A 16,119-nucleotide genomic window follows, 5' to 3' on the forward strand; every position below is an offset into this window, starting at 1 on the left:
CTAATATTTTACAACACTTTGCATCCTTATTCAAAATATCCTTTGACTCAACCCTATTGTAAATATTAGTCCTAGATTCAGAGATTCTCATATTCGAATATAGAGTAACAGATATAATTCTCGATTAACCTGGATCAGCACTAAAACACTTGTATTCTTTTCCATTCATTAAGATTATTATTAGTCTCAATGGCTGGTCTCTGATGAAAGAATCTGTTAATTTACAGAATAATCTAGATCAGGCTATTTATATTAAAAAAAAAAAAAGACTCGGCCGGGCGCAGTGGCTCACGCCTATAATCCCAGCACTTTGAGAGGCCAAAGCAGGTGGATCATGAGGTCAGGAGATGGAGACCAGCCTGGCTAACACAGTGAAACCCCGTCTCTACTAAAAATACAAAAAATTAGCCGGGCATGGTGGCAGGGGCCTGTAGTCCCAGCTACTAGGGAGGCTGAGGCAGGAGAATGGCGTGAGCCCAGGAGAAGGAGCTTGCAGTGAGCCAAGATCGCGCCACTGCACTCCAGTCTGGGCGACAGAGCAAGACTCTGTCTCAAAAATAAATAAATAAAGACTCATTAACCCCTCAACTAAGTGCTGCCAGTAATGTGTGGTCCCTTAACGTATCATCTCTGAGATCCACTGTTTAACCATTTTTCTTATTCACAACAGCCACACAGAAATCTCCACACATAATCTCCCACCCAACAAACCACGAATCTTTTCTTCCCTCCGCCTGTATGCACTTTCAGGTGGACAAATGTATGTGTGCTTAACATCACAGGCTTTATTAAGGGTCAAGGAATATGCATCAAAGTGTAAATCTGTAATTCAATAGGATAAACAGACTAAGCAGAGTGGAAGGAGTTTTAAGTTCAGGTAAAAGTAGAGGAATCTAAGATTAAGGATCATAGCAAATGTGAGCGGGATGAATTTACAGACAGGAGAGATTTGGGGAAAATACTTAGTGAATCTTTATGCTTAAGAATACATTCATAAGTTAAGTATGCATCCTAAGAATGGGGCAGTGGGCTCAGATCTTAATTATTAACCCGTCTTCCCCATTCAAATCAGTTTTCATTTACCACTTTAGGTTCACAGTTTGTGCTATCAAAAGGTTTATATACTCTTCAAAAGGAAATATTAATATAAACAAAAATATACACAAAAGTTATAATTGTATATTTAAATACAGTTACAGAAACTTATTAAAGAAGCCAGGCGTGGTGGCTCACGCCCGCAATCCCAGCACTTTGGGAGGCTAATGCAGGTGGATCACTTGAGACCAGGAGTTTGAGACCAGCCTCAAACTGTATTAATAAAAATACAAAAATTAGCCGGGTGTGATGATACGTGCCTGTAGTTCCAGCTACATGGGAGGCTGAGGTAGGACAATCACTTGAACCCAGGAGGTGGAGGTTGCAGTGAGCCAAGATCACGCCACTGCTCTTTGGCATGGGCGACAGAGCAAGACCCTGTCTCAATAAAAAATTTAAAAAGAAACTTATTAAATAACGATACCCACTTTAAAATTCCAGTATAACTTGGCATAAAGAAATAGTTATCCAATAAAATTAATGAACGGGTAGTCTCAACATCCTTACTTCCACAAATCATGTTACTTATATTTTTCCCTTCAAAAAGAAAAAAAACTTAGCTCTTTTCTCTCAACTGTTTGCTTTGCAGGCCAAACGTCAGCAGTGACTCCTCTGCACAGAATGCTTTTCTTGGCACTGAAACCCCTCAGTCTACTTTAAGCCTAACTTCCTACAACTGCTTCCAAACAAGGCCAAGAGGAAGCATTACCTTTGCTTTTCTAATGTTTCTTTAGAGCCCCAGCATTCTTTCTCTACAAATAGAGGCAAGCAGAGAGAAAACTGCAGCTACTCAGCACCCTGATATCGCCTGACTTTGTTCTTTATCTAACTGATTCCTTCTTCTTGGAAGAACTCATTCTTGATCCTTCCCACGAGACATCTGAAATTATTCTGTATACACTGGCCAAGTTAAAACTGATAATTAGCTCCCTGTGGCCACAGCACATGTCCTCACTAATGTCCATGTTTTCACTGCTTCCAATGTAAAGTCCAAGTTTATACCAGAATCAATTCTCTTCCAACAAGATTTGGAAATGATATTTAACCTGGTTTCACCACAAATAATGTTACTCACTTCAAATCTGGCCTATGATATAGCTACAGAGTTGATTGGTAGGTTAACATTTGAAATATAACGCAATTAACAGTGAATATGGACCCCTCTATCAAGACACTAAGATGAAAAGATAAACAAGTAATATTTGTTGAGATGATAAGACAGAAGAAACTTGTGATTTTAACCCCACTCAAATAGAAGCCCTCCAGGGAATGTCCGCCTTCAGTAAGGGACATGATGATCCTCTTTCTCAGCCTTCTCTGCATGATTCATTTCCATAGCCCTATCATTTTACAGTCTGACAATAAACTATGCATATGACTTCTAAAAAGAGTTATTATCCAACACTGAGAAAACACCATTATTAGCTCTGTGCCAAGCTAAGCAGACAATGAGTCACCCTGAATAAACGCTGTTATGTTTTAACATGCAGGTACCTTCTGAAGCCTCTGAAGTCCCCACCTGTTCCCTGTGGATGGGAAATCATTCGTTTCAGTTCAATAAGGTCTCAAATTCTGCCTTTCAATATTTAAAACTAACCAAATCTGGATGACATTTCTAGCTTTACACTATCTAGTAGGAGTTTGCTATTCAAATTAATACTTTTGAAAACATGACTACGGGTAGTATTTTGTACTTAACACAAGCTGTTTCTATCTCTTTAGCAAATGATCATGGATGCTGCCAATCATAATTTCTCACACGGAAACAAACTTCAACTTCAGAAACGCTATTACCAGTCCAATTATCATATGTAGCTAAAAGTAATAAGAGCATCTCTTTTTGATTTTCAAAAACTCACATTCTGCCAATTAATCTTAATTTACAAGACTTCACAGTGAATGGATGTTGCAATAATCAACTGCAAATCAAGAATCCATTTGGCAAATGTCAAACAGCTTTAATCAAGTAAAATCAACTTAGAATATTATTCAATTTTATCACAATCAGAATGCCTGCTGCTTTTCATTTCAATCTTATAAACATTTATAAATAATCTAGCATTATACTAATTGAGGAATGAAAGAAATATAAAGTAGAATCTCTGCTCTCAAGGACATCCATTCCATTTTGAACACTTATGAATCAGTTTACAACATTATGTAATTAAAGGCCAAAATAATAATATAAACAAGAATTGTAAGTCATCAAAAGGATGAAAATGGGATTGGTGATAATAAGGCAGGCTACACAGTAGGTGAAAACTTGGGTTGAGGCCGGGCGCAGTGGCTCATGCCTGTAATCCTAGCACTCTGAGAGGCCGAGGTGGGCAGATCAGGAGGTCAGGAGTTTGAGACCAACCTGACCAACATGGTGAAACCCCATCTCTACTAAAAATACAAAAATTAGCCGGGCGTGGTGGTACGTGCCTGTAATCCCAGCTACTCAAGAGGCTGAGGCAGAAGAATTGCTTGAACCTGGGAGGCAGAGGTTGCAGTGAGCTGAAATCGCGCCACTGCACTCCATCCTGGGCGACAGAGTGAGACTCCGTCTCAAAAAATAATAATAAAATAAAATAGAAACCTGGGTTGAATTCTCAGAAACAGAAAAGATTTGGACAGAACGAAAGGAGACTGGGTAATCCCAGACAGATACGGGAGCTGAGGGGGAACAAAACGCATGGCATCTGTCTGGGGAAAATGAGCATGTCATATTGGAAAAGAAGAGCGTCTCCAGGAGCATAATTAGAGGTTGGTGTGGGCAGGGAGGTAAGCAGTGTTATCATTAAACCAAACAGAGGAGTATGAGCTTAATTCAAAACCACAGGGATTCTTTGAAGGTTTCTGAAGTGGGAAGTTACATGATCAAACAGTGTCTTGATCAGATTAATTTCGAAGTGAGGTACTGAATGGACAGAAGTCTCTTTGGACTTGTTATTACTTCTCTCCTCTGTTTCAGAAGAAAACAAAGGCAAGCAAAAAGAAACACACTCAGAATAAAGTATTCCTCCTGCCCTTTCTTTTAAAAAAATAAATAAAAAGAAAAGAAGCACAAAAGAATAAACAAAAAAAAAATTTTCTGAAATATTAGCTAATGGTAAAATCCTTTGCAAGTCTGCATATTCTGAATTCAGAAGATTCTTGTTTGTAAATTAGCACAAACTCATGACTTCTCTTGGAAGAAAAGCTACAAGATAAAGATTAAGTAAGTGATGGATGGCCAGGTGTGGTGGCTCATGCTTGTAATCCCAAGACTCTGGAAGGCCGAGGCAGGAGAATCCCTTGAAGCCAAGAGTTCAAGACCACTGTGGGCAACAAAGCAAGACCCTATCTCTATAAAAAATTAAAAATAAAATAATTAGCCTGTTCACACTGAGAAACACCTCTGAAATTTTAAAAAGCAAAAGAAAATAGCCATGCATGATGGCACGCACCCAATAGTCCCAGCTGCTCTGGAGGCTGAAGCAGGAGAATCGCTTGAGCCCAGGAGTTCAAAGTTGCAGTGAGCTATGATCATGCCACTGCACTCCAGCCTGGGCAACAGAGCAACACTTTGTCTCTTAAAAAAAAGAAAATTTAAATGTGCTACAACAGTGGAAAATTTTCCCACTCAGCATAGGACTCTGATCTTACTTGGCTGGCTTTTTTCTTATGATCCTGAATCCTTCTAAAAACAGGCAGGGATGTAAATAAATATTGCACACCAACACATGAAATGTCTATGCCTCCCAGGAAATTACAGTTTTGTTTAAAAATCACCAATGAAGAAGACTGTAACCTAATATTATCTTTTATCAGCAACATCCATTCCATAATATGTTAGGCTGGGCAGATTAAGAATTTATGGAAGACATTTGCTTTTATTTGAAATGGACTGGTTTGTTTCTGCTTTGTTTTGTATTGTTTTGTTTTAAACATTCAGTATTAAGGGGGAACAATATAACTTTTTAAATGGATTCAAATTAAACTGCTAAACCAACTTTTTTTTTTTTTTTTTTTGAGACGGAGTTTTGCTCTTATTGCCCAGGCTGAAGTGCAGTGGTGTGATCTTGGCTCACTGCAACTTCCACCTCCCGGGTTCAAGTGATTCTCCTGCCTCAGCCGCCCTAGGATTATAGGCATGCGCCACCATGCCTGGCTAATTTTTGTATTTTTTTTTTTTTTTTAGTAAAGATGGGGTTTCTCCATCTTGGTCAGGCTGGTCTCGAACTCCCGACCTCAAGTGATCCGCCTGTCTCGGCCTCCCAAAGTGCTGGGATTACAGGCATGAGCCACCGCGCCCAGCCTAAACCAACATTTTTAAATGGTTGTTAGCCACATTTGCAAACTACACAGGAATTTTTTCATGTAACTCCATCATAAATTGTGTAAGTATCTTTACACCAAAGGAATCTTTTGATTGTTCAAATTAGCAAGAGTGTTTTCTACTGAGTGTTATTGTAGATGGTAAACAATAACCCTAGGCCTTTAAATGATGTGTTCAATACCATATTCTGTAATTTTTAAGATTTAGATGTATTTTACAGACTTTGTCCAAACTAGTTTCATTAGATATATCATTTTTTTTTTTACCAGTTTATTCCATTTTTAAGGTGAAATTTCATTCTATTTCTGAACCAACACTTTTGGTAAAGGCCACAGACTCATTTGTAAAACAGAAATGGATGAAATATATCGGAGGAAAAAATAAGATTCCATAGTCAGAAATAAAGTATAAGAGCAATCTGGCCAGGTGCAGTGGCTCATGGCTGTATACAATCACAGCACTTTGGGAGGCCAAGTCGGGTGGATCACTTGAGGCCAGGAGTTTGAGACCAGCCTACCCAACATGGCAAAACCCCATCTCTACTGAACACACAAAAATTAGCCAGGCGTGGTGGCGTGCGCCTGTAGTCCCAGCTACTCAGGAGGCTGAGGCATGAGAATCGCTTGAACCCATGAGGTGGAGGTTGCAGTGAGCCAAGATTGTGCCACTGCACTAGAGCCTGGACGACAGAAAAATAAATAAATATATATTTATTTCCATCTTTGTACCTTGACTAACATACCTTTATAATGGCCAGGAATGTCATGTTCAAATTTAGAACTGTAAGGCGCCCCATACTCCTACATGGGAAGAACCTGATCCCCTTTTCTTCCCACCTCCGGCACACCCCATGCCTGAAAGGACTATGCATGCATGTGGATACTCCAGCCCACATGTCCAAGTTCTGCCCACATTATCAGCAAACATCCACTCCTTGGCTAGTCCTTAGGCACAGGGATACAACTACTTAGAAAAACAAAACAAAACAGAACAACATACACCAGGTTTGGAAGCATAAATACTAGAACAAATGGACCAGGAATTTAAAACTAAGAATAAACATGTTTAAAAAGACAATATGAAACAAGAACCACAAATCCCAAAAAGGAAAAATCAGATATATTACATACAGAAAATACAATAGCTAAAGAAATAACAGATGGAATAAACAGTAGGATGGCTCCAGAGGAAGAACAAATTAATGAGCAGAAAGGCAGATCAATAAATTCTTCTAAAAGGAAACAAAGCTAAAGAAATTAAGCCATATGTGAGGAACACTAATAGATAAAGAGGAAAGAAGTAGAAATGCCAACAGTCAGAAAAAGAGAAAACAAAAACAGAGGAAATATTTGAAGAAATAATGAGCTTCTGGTAATAGTACCCTAGGTGATTCTGATCAACTCTTCCTCTGAGCAAAAAAGAAAAGATGGGGAAAGTTTTTAAAAATCCCCTTGAATAGAAGTTGTTGAGAACTAACAATTGAAGTTACCAAATGCAGGAGAGGCTGGATGCCCAGGGAGGTGAGTGCAATGGATGAAATCACTTTTTCCATGTAAGTGATGGAGAGGGAAGCAAAATTGCTGAAGTATAGAGTAACTTTTTGACGGTACTGGGGACAAGGAGAAAGACATGGAAGCTTGGACTTGCCAAGGCAGAAGAGGTCCCTTGGCAGGACACTTGGTCCTGCTTACCCTACTCTCCTATTACTTTGGGCTCAGAGCCCAAAGGCTTCACCTAAAGGTAATCATGTCCAGAAATAAACAGGTCCTCACAGGTACTGAATAAGAAACCGAATTGAGGTGATCCTAGACTGTTAAGGTCTCCAGGCACCTGGCAGAAGCAAACATACATTCTTTCTGGAAGAAAACATCATCCTAGGCCTCAAATTATCCCTGCAAATAATTCTGCAATATAATGTTTGGTATATAATAAAAATAATTTTGCTATATAATGTTCAGCCTATAATAAAAAATAACAAAGAAAATAGGAAAGAAAACATCATTAATGAAAACCAGAAACAACAAATAGTACAAAAAGAACCACAGGAAATCTAGATATCAGATTGTAAGTGTAAACCAAAAATAAAATTCAAAGGCCCCCTGCAACCATCTGAGTAGACTCCCTCCTGGGCCAGGGCACTCTGAAATTTAACCGGAAAGGCTGGTTAAGGCCCTGATGGGAAGCTGGGGATGGACATGCCTCGTGATACCCTCAAGCGTTAACATCAACACAGACCTTAAGTCTGAGAAGAAACATCTACAGTCTATTCTCTCTAGAGCCTGCTACTTGCATGCTTTATCTGTGTGATAAAACCTAGCTCTCCACAACTCTTTATCGTAACTCTTTCAACCAACTGCCAATCAGAATGTGTTTAAACCTACCTATGACCTGGAAGCCCCCTGTTCCTCTTCAAGTTGTCTCACCCTTCCAGATCAAACCAATGTAAATCTTAAGTGTGTCTGATTGATGTCTCATGTCTTCCTAAAATGTATAAAAGCAAGCTGTGCTCTGACCACCTTGGGCACACATTGTCCGGACCTCCTGAGGCTGTGTCATGGGTGTCTAAAAGATGGGTACTTTTGCTCGGTGTTCAAAGAAGCCACCTCTTCCTTAACCTCAACTTCAAAGAGGAGGCATTTAGTAGAAGCTGCTCACAGGGATTTTGTGAAGTCAGCCTGAGGATGGAGCTGATACAAGAAGGGGGCAAAGCTGCTCAGAGAAATAAAGCCAGAGCTCTGATGCAACCAAGATGAGGGGCTGGCCTGCCTCTGGACCCCTCAGTTTGTCAGCCTATACACATGCTGTTATAAAAAGGCCATGTGGGTAGGCTTTTTACAGCTAAAGACACTGGACTAATACAAAGGTTGGAAACAGAAAGGGGGTTTGTAAGTAACAAACCTTAAAGTGTGAAATTGGCTCAGCTATAGAAGAGTAAGGAAGACCTCCTCTCCCTCATGCTGGGAATTTGGACATCCTTATTATATTGGTTAAAGCACCTTTGTTGTACCTTTGCACCAGACTGTATGACTACCAATGATATTGTACCAGAGAAACTGAGAGGGAAAAATTGCAGCTATCAGTGTTTTCACAAATCCTTGTGGCTTTTACTAAGATTCTACACCCAGGTGTTTTGTAAATATTGGTCTCTCTGTTTTTCAATGTTTTTAATTATCAAAATATAACATATTCAGAACTCTCAGTATTAAAAAAATTAGGTCTTAAGAAAATACTTACTTAAGGAAAAGTCTTAGATCCTATTTGTTCCTGACCGTTGTTCTAGGATCTTACACTCTATTATTATAATAATCAGAAATCATCTGGCCAAACATACGGACTATAAATTTGGAGGTGAGAGAAGATTAAATAATTTTTGCTTTCAAATTTTAACCTTATGGAATTACGAAATACAAAGGCTGGAAGGCTCAATTAAAGTAAATAACTAGGTGGTCTATGTATAAAAGGAACTCTCCAGCCTAAGTAATCAAGCGGCCAATGAATAAAATGACTAACATTTGAAGTATTTAATGACAAAATGCCCTGGTTTTCAAAATTAACATTCTGATAACCAGATTCTTTCTTTTTTTCCAACACAAGAAGGTCAATTTTAAACTTCTAGATAGCCAAATAAGCTCTATCATATAAAGGTTTCAAAGTTAGTAAAGATATGATCACTTATTCTAATACCATGGTCTATGTTTTAAACACATCAAAGTGAAAATTACCCAACTCACTAATAACATACTATACCCCTTACTCTTCTTAACTCACTCTTTTTTTTTTTTTTTGCTAGTTATTTTTGGTGTGCGTTTCTACACATCTGCCTTCATCTGATCCGCTGTCTACTTATTCTCGTTGTCTCTCTGTATGTGTCTAGCTTTCTCTGAATATGGCCCAGGATATCCTTGTACCTTCTGCTTCTAAGTTTGGTCTTCCCATTCTCCCTTTTCCCATCTCTGCCCTCTTCCTTCCTCTCCTTTCTTTAGCCATATGCTATAACCTGAATGCCTGTGTTCCCCAAAATTCACATGTTGAAATCCTAACCCCCAAGGTACGGTACTAGAAGGTGGGACCTTCTGAAGATGATTAGGTTACGAGGGGGTCCTCATGAACGGGATTATAAAAGAGGTTCCAGAGAACTCCTTTGCCCCTTTGTCATGTGAGGATACCACAAAAAGGTGCCGTCTAGGAGCCAGAAAGCAGGCCCTCCCCACACACAGAATCTACCTTGATCTTGAACTTCCCAACCTCTGGAACGGTAAGAAATAAATCTGTGTTGTTTACAGAGGGCCCAGTTCATGGCATTTTGTTAGAGCAGCCCAGTAGACTAAAGCGCCATGGTATTTAACTTACTTGACATGATTATGGAATCCAAGATTTTAATCTCTGCTTGACCATTTTTAGACAGTAAGATGGTTTTTATTTCTGACTATAAAAAATATTGTTTCTTGAGTTAATTTGTGTTGTGTGACCCGTGAATTGATTTAGTGAGTGAGTCAGCGCCATGATAAGGTGCTGCTTACTTATCATAGAATAACAATTTTTACTAAGGGTTTTGAAACAAAGAGCCAGTTCTTGGGCAGGAAAAAATTAACCTATGGACTCACTAACTAAAATTACTAAAAAATGGCATTAGAATTCTGGGACTTATGTCACTTATACACTCTTATTTTTAAAATTCAGATTTCTGGCAGGCACAGTGGTGCACACCTGTAATGCCAGCTACTAGAGAGGCTGGGGAGGGAAGACTGTTTGAGCCTAGTAGTTAGACCAGCCTGGGAAACATAGCAAGACCCCATCTCAAAAAAATAAGTAAATTTCTTTAATAATTTTCTACTAAACGGATACAATGCCTAATTTGATAATGGCTTATAAAAAATGGCGTGAATTTAGTGAGTGCTTAAAGTATGACTTGGCTTTGACATTTCCATAGTTTTACCACTAATTCACAGACTCCTCTCTATTATAAGATATAACTAATAGCATTTTACAAATGTATGAACTCAAAGAAGGTCTACAGACAGCAAAAAATGAAGCAGAGACAATTAATCCATTCAAATCAGATGGCCAAGAGTATAGCAGAAACTGGAACTCTTGGTTCACAGAACATCACCATTTAACCTCTGTACTTCCACAATCATAAATCTGTGCTTTACAATTTTGTTGTTTCATTCTTTACAATACCAACTTCTCTATGAATATAAGTGCAGCAAATCATTTCCATTTTAATTGGAGTACATTTAAATAGTTTTCTTCTTTTGTTTTAAGATCTACTAAACTATGTTCTACAATGAAAAAATTTAAAATAGGTTCCTAGACATAAAGAGAAAATCTGTTTGGCCGGGTGCGGTGGCTCACATCTGTAATCCCAGCACTTTGGGAGGCCAAGGTGGGCGGATCACCTGAGGTTGGGAGTTCGAGACCAGCCTGACCAACATGGAGAAACCCCGTCTCTACTAAAAATACAAAATTAGCTGAGCATGGTGGCACGTGTCTGTAATCCCAGCTACTTGGAAGGCTGAGGCAGGAGAATTGCTTGAACCCGGGAGGTGGAGGTAGTGGTGAGCCAAGCTCGCATGCCATTGCACTCCAGCCTGGGCAACAAGAAAGAAACTCCATCTCAAAAAAAAAAAAAGAGAGAGAAAATCAGTTACTATAGTCCAATATTTGATGTTACAGAGTAAAGATTAGCCTTCTGAACAAACTAGGCATAGAAGAAAAAAGAAAGAGGAGCCTTAGAAGTCAAATAGAAAGCCCCATAATCAAATTCAAAACTTAGTGTTTTTCATGAGCTAGAGAACAGCTGTATTAAGGTATCTATAATTTTCCCAAACAATACATCTCAAATGTTGTGATTGTCCACAATATTCCAGAGTTTAATATATGACATACTCTAGGACAGTAAGTCACTGTGAACCAGTTTCTAGAGGGGCTTACATTGAATAATTTTCCTTTTTTTTTTTTTTTTTTTAAGACAAAGTCTCACTCTGTCGCCCAGGCTGGAGTGCAGTGGTGCAATCTCTGCTCACTGCAACCTCTGCCTCCCGGGTTCGAGCAATTCTCCTGCCTCAGCCTCCTGAGTAGCTGGGACTACAGGCGCCCGCCACCACGCCCGGCTAATTTTTTGTATTTTTAGTAGAGACGGCGTTTCACCGTGTTAGCCAGGATGGTCTCCATCTCCTGACCTTGTGATCTGCCCTCCTTGGCCTCCCAAAGTGCTGGGATTACAGGTGTGAGCTACCACGCCCAGCCAATAATTTCCCTTTTAATCATGATTCTAAGTTGCCAGCCCTTAGCAAGGCAGTATTGAAGAAGAATGATTCAGAGACAGGTGTTCTTAAAATGAAGTAAGGTACTAGCCTGTCATATGCAGCAATCATAAAGTTGAGGAGGAGGCTGATAGATTGTTCCACACTAATTTGGTGCGTAGAAGGAAGGCGCTTGTTCAACTGATAGTAGATGGAGGAGATGACAGTTTCGAGGCGAGACACACTGATCTCGGTGGTATGGTCCAGTGTATTAAGGCCATTGTCTCGGAAGGCTTCAATCATGTTCCAGATATCAACAAGATGAACTAAAAGACAAAGAAAACAAACTGTCAACAATTTTAAAGTGTGGTACTACCCTTCACAATAGGAATCTAAAATTTATCAACTAGTTCTTAAGTTTAAAGAGAAGAAACTCTTTAGCCAACAATGAGGAAAACATTCTGTGGTCAAATAAAGAACATCAGTCCCAGACAACATCAAGGAGCCACCACAGCGGTATGGGAAGGACTACTTCCAGCCTTCACATTTAAATAGTTAGTATTTCACATCTCTGCAAATAGTGACCCATGCAATTCCTAACAATGGATAATTTGAGAAAAATATCAAGAACTACTCCTAAGAACTTCTAGTATTTTTGAAAATTTGCTGTATCACCTTGAGTCAACTTTACTGTATTACTTTAGCCGAGCAACTAAAGCAACATTTTACAACTGAAACTTTATTCTATGATCCTAAAGAGAGAGACAAATACAACCGCATTAAGTAAAGTATTAATATGCTTTAGAGGCTACTCAGAGCTCTGAACAACTCATAGCTCAGCCAAAAATAAATTTATCTACTGCATATTTCCTCCATTATTTAAGAGGCTGACTTTCTTTTAAATTCCATTTCCAGTAATAAAGTAGGCATGGTAGCTGGGTCTACACTCCTCTTGAAAACGACAAAAATTCCTGGATGGAACATAAAAACTTCTTGAGTGCACAAAAAAAGTAAACAATACTCAACTACACAGAAAAGAGACATTTCCTTAAAAGAAAAATAATTAAGAATGATGCCTGACTTCAAGCAACAAAGGAAGCAGAAGACTACAAAATAATTTTAATGTGTTGAAATGAAATCAAAACCACCAACAAAATTCTACACTTAGTATAAAAACACTTTCAAGAAAAAAGGTTCAATAAAGACATTTTCAAGTAAAGGAAATCTGAAAGTATACTTTCCAATGCTGAAAAACTAGGGTAAGAACTGAAATTAGGAAAACACAACTATTCAATCCAAAAGAAGGCAAGAAACACAGAACAAGCAGCAAAAATAACACCAGAAAAGATGGCTGGTGCGGACCCAAATATGTCAGTTAACTGCAGTGAGTATAAACACACTAACGTACCACTTACAAGACAAAGACTGACAAATTCACCATTTTTTAAATAATCAAATTATATGCTGTTTGCAAGGGATATGTCTAAAACATAAGGACATAAAAAAGGTTTAAATATAAGTGGATGACAATTTCTAACCAAAACAAAGGTGATGTAACTTTATTTGTAACAGGAAAAAAAGGTGGGGGGAGCTTGGAAAACCAAATGATCAACTCAACAGACACAGAAGTAGCATTGGGAAAAATCAAATACTCCTTCATAATAAAAACACAACAAACTAAAAACAGAAGAAAACTTCCTCAACCTGATAAAGGGCATCTACAAGAAATCCCAATGCCAACATCATACTTAATCAGGGAAGACTGAAAGCTCTCCCCTCATGATCAGGAACAAGACACTTCAAGTACAGGCAGCAAAAAAGAGATACACTGCATTTTATTTAAATTTTAAAAGTCTGTGTTTCAAAGGATACTATCAAGAAAGTGAAAAGGCAACCCAAAGAATGGAAAAAAATAATTGTAAACCATGCATCCATTAAGGGTCTAGGATCCAGACATATAAAAACTCTTACGATTCAACAATTAAAAAAAGACAACCCAATTTAAAAATGAGCAAATAATTTAAATAGACATTTATCCAAAGAAGATATACAAATGGCCAACAAGCACATGAAAAGATGCTCAACATTATTAGTCATTAGGGAAATGCAAAAGAAAACTACGATAACATACCACTTCACACCAGCTAGAATAGCTAGACTTTTTATTTAAATGGAAAACAAGTGTCAGCAAGGATGTAGAGAAGTTGAAATTCTCATAAACTGCTGGTGCAAATGTAAAATCATGCAGTTGCTTTGGAAAACAATTTAGGAGTTCCTTAAGAAGTTACACACAGTTCCCATATGACCCAGCAATTCTACTCCTACAGAATTGAAAACATATGTCTACACAAAATCTTGTACAAATGTTCATAGGTGCATTATTCATAATAGCCAAAAGTGAAAACAACCCAAATGTCCATCAATAGATACATGGATAAATAAAATGTGGCATATGCATACAATGGAGTATTATTTGACCCAAAAAAAGGGATGAAGTGGCCAGGCACGGTGGCTCACGCCTGTAATCCCAGCACTTTGGGAGGCCGAGGCAGGTGGATCACTTGAGGTTGGGAGTTCGAGACCAGCCTGGCCAACATGGAGAAACCCCGTCTCTATTAAAAACACAAAATTAGCCACGCGTGGTGGTGCACACCTGTAATCCCAGCTACTCAGGAGGCTGGGGCAGGAAAATCGCTTAAATCTGGGAGGCAGAGCTTGCAGTGAGCCGAGATTACGCCACTGCACTCCAGCCTGGGCAACAAGAGTGAAGCTCCATCTCAAAAAACAAACAAACAAACAAACAAACAAACAAAAAAAACGGGATGAAGTACTGATGCAATCCGCAGTATGGATAAACCCTTAAAACATTATTCTAAGTAAAAGATACCAGACAGTTAAGACCACACATTATAAGATTCTATTTATATGAAATGTCCACATAGGCAAATCCGTTAAAAAAAGGTATATTAGTAGTTGCCACAGCTGGGAGATTAAGGGAATGTGGAGTGACTGTTAATGGGTATGTGGTTTGTTTCTGGGGTGATGAAAATGTTCTAGAATTAGATAATGATGATGGTTGTACATCTTTGTGGATATACTAAAAATCAGTGAAAAGACTGTACACTCTAAAATGGTGAATTTTATAGTATATGAATTTTATGTATTTTTTAAACGGTGGGACAAAACATATTGTTAAAGAGGGTCACTGAATAATGATAAAAGTTTTAATTCATAAGAAAGATATCAGAGGTCTGGTGCAGCGGCTCATGTCTGTAATCCCACTCCTGGCTTAGCTTGAAGCCAGGAGTTCATGACCAGCCTGGAGAACACAGTGGAATCCCATCTCCACAAAAAAAATTTTTTAATTAGCTAGGCATAGTGACACATGCCTGTAGTCTTAGCTACTGGGGAGGCTACAGCAGGAGGATTGCCTAAGCCCAGGAGTTCAAGGCTGTATTTAGCTATGATTATGTCACTGCACTTCAAGCTGAGTGACAAAGTGAGACCCTGTGGTCAAAAAAAAAAGAAAGAAAGTATAGGAACTTTACATTTATTTACATCTAATAGAATAGTCTCAAAACATATAAAACAAAAATAAACATAACCTCAAAGGGACACAAAGGAATTCAGAAGCTTAGTGGGGGATATTAACTCACCTCTCTTAGTAACTGATAGTGCAAATACACACTCAAAAAGTACAGATACAATTAAACTTCACAACTAAAAAAGTAGGCATAATGAGCACTATATAAAGTACGCCTCCACTGATGAGAGAATATGCTTTATTGTCAAGTACGCAAAGATACATATAAAAATTGACCACATCCTTGGCCGGGCACAGTGGCTGAAGCCTGTAATCCCAGCACTTTGGGAGGCCGAGGGGGGCGGACCACTTGAGGTCAGGAGTTCAAGACCAGCCTGGCCAACATGGTGAAACCCTATCTCTACTAAAAATACAAAAATTAGCCAGGTGTGACGGCTCATGCCTGTAATCCCAGCTACTCGGGAGGCTGAGACAGAGAATCGCTTGAACCTGGGAGGCGAAGTGCAGTAAGCTGTGATCTCGGCCCTGCACTCCAGCCTGGGCCACAGAATGCAACTCTGTCTCAAAAAAAAAAAAAAAAAAAAAAAAAAATCGACCATATCCTGAGCCATAAAGCAAATCTCAATAAATGTTAAAGGATTAAAATCATATGAACCATGCTCCCTGATCAAAATGAAATTAAGTTAGAAATCATAATCAAAAGACAACTTTTAAAGGAAACCTTATTTTTAGAAATAAAGAAATACACTATCAGGAAACTTTCTTAATCTGATTAAAGTTGTCATGGTTTGAATATTTGTCCTCTGCAAAAATGATGTTGAAATGTAATCTAATCCCCAATGTGGCAGTACTGAGAGGTGGGCTTTAAGAGATGATTGAGTCTGCCTTCATCCACCCATGGATTAATGGACTAGTTAATCAATGAGTTATCA

General features: G+C 38.6%; 1 protein-coding gene across 27 annotated transcripts in view; it reads right to left on the reverse strand.

Annotated features, from left to right (window-relative positions):
• Positions 1–16,119, reverse strand: part of DTNB (dystrobrevin beta) — a 297,564-nt gene that overhangs the window by 241,429 nt on the left and 40,016 nt on the right. For all 27 annotated transcript variants that reach the window (XR_004027095.1, XR_004027093.1, XR_004027094.1 and 24 more), the window contains exon 4: positions 11,756–11,969. Coding sequence is in view for 22 of the 27 variants with exons in the window: in XM_030800614.1 (XP_030656474.1) it covers positions 11,756–11,969 (214 nt within the window). In the remaining 5 variants the exon portion in view is untranslated. The remainder of the gene's footprint in view (positions 1–11,755; positions 11,970–16,119) is intronic.

Source organism: Nomascus leucogenys, chromosome 19 (assembly GCF_006542625.1).
Source record: "Nomascus leucogenys isolate Asia chromosome 19, Asia_NLE_v1, whole genome shotgun sequence".
Classification (NCBI taxonomy): Eukaryota; Metazoa; Chordata; class Mammalia; order Primates; family Hylobatidae; genus Nomascus; species Nomascus leucogenys.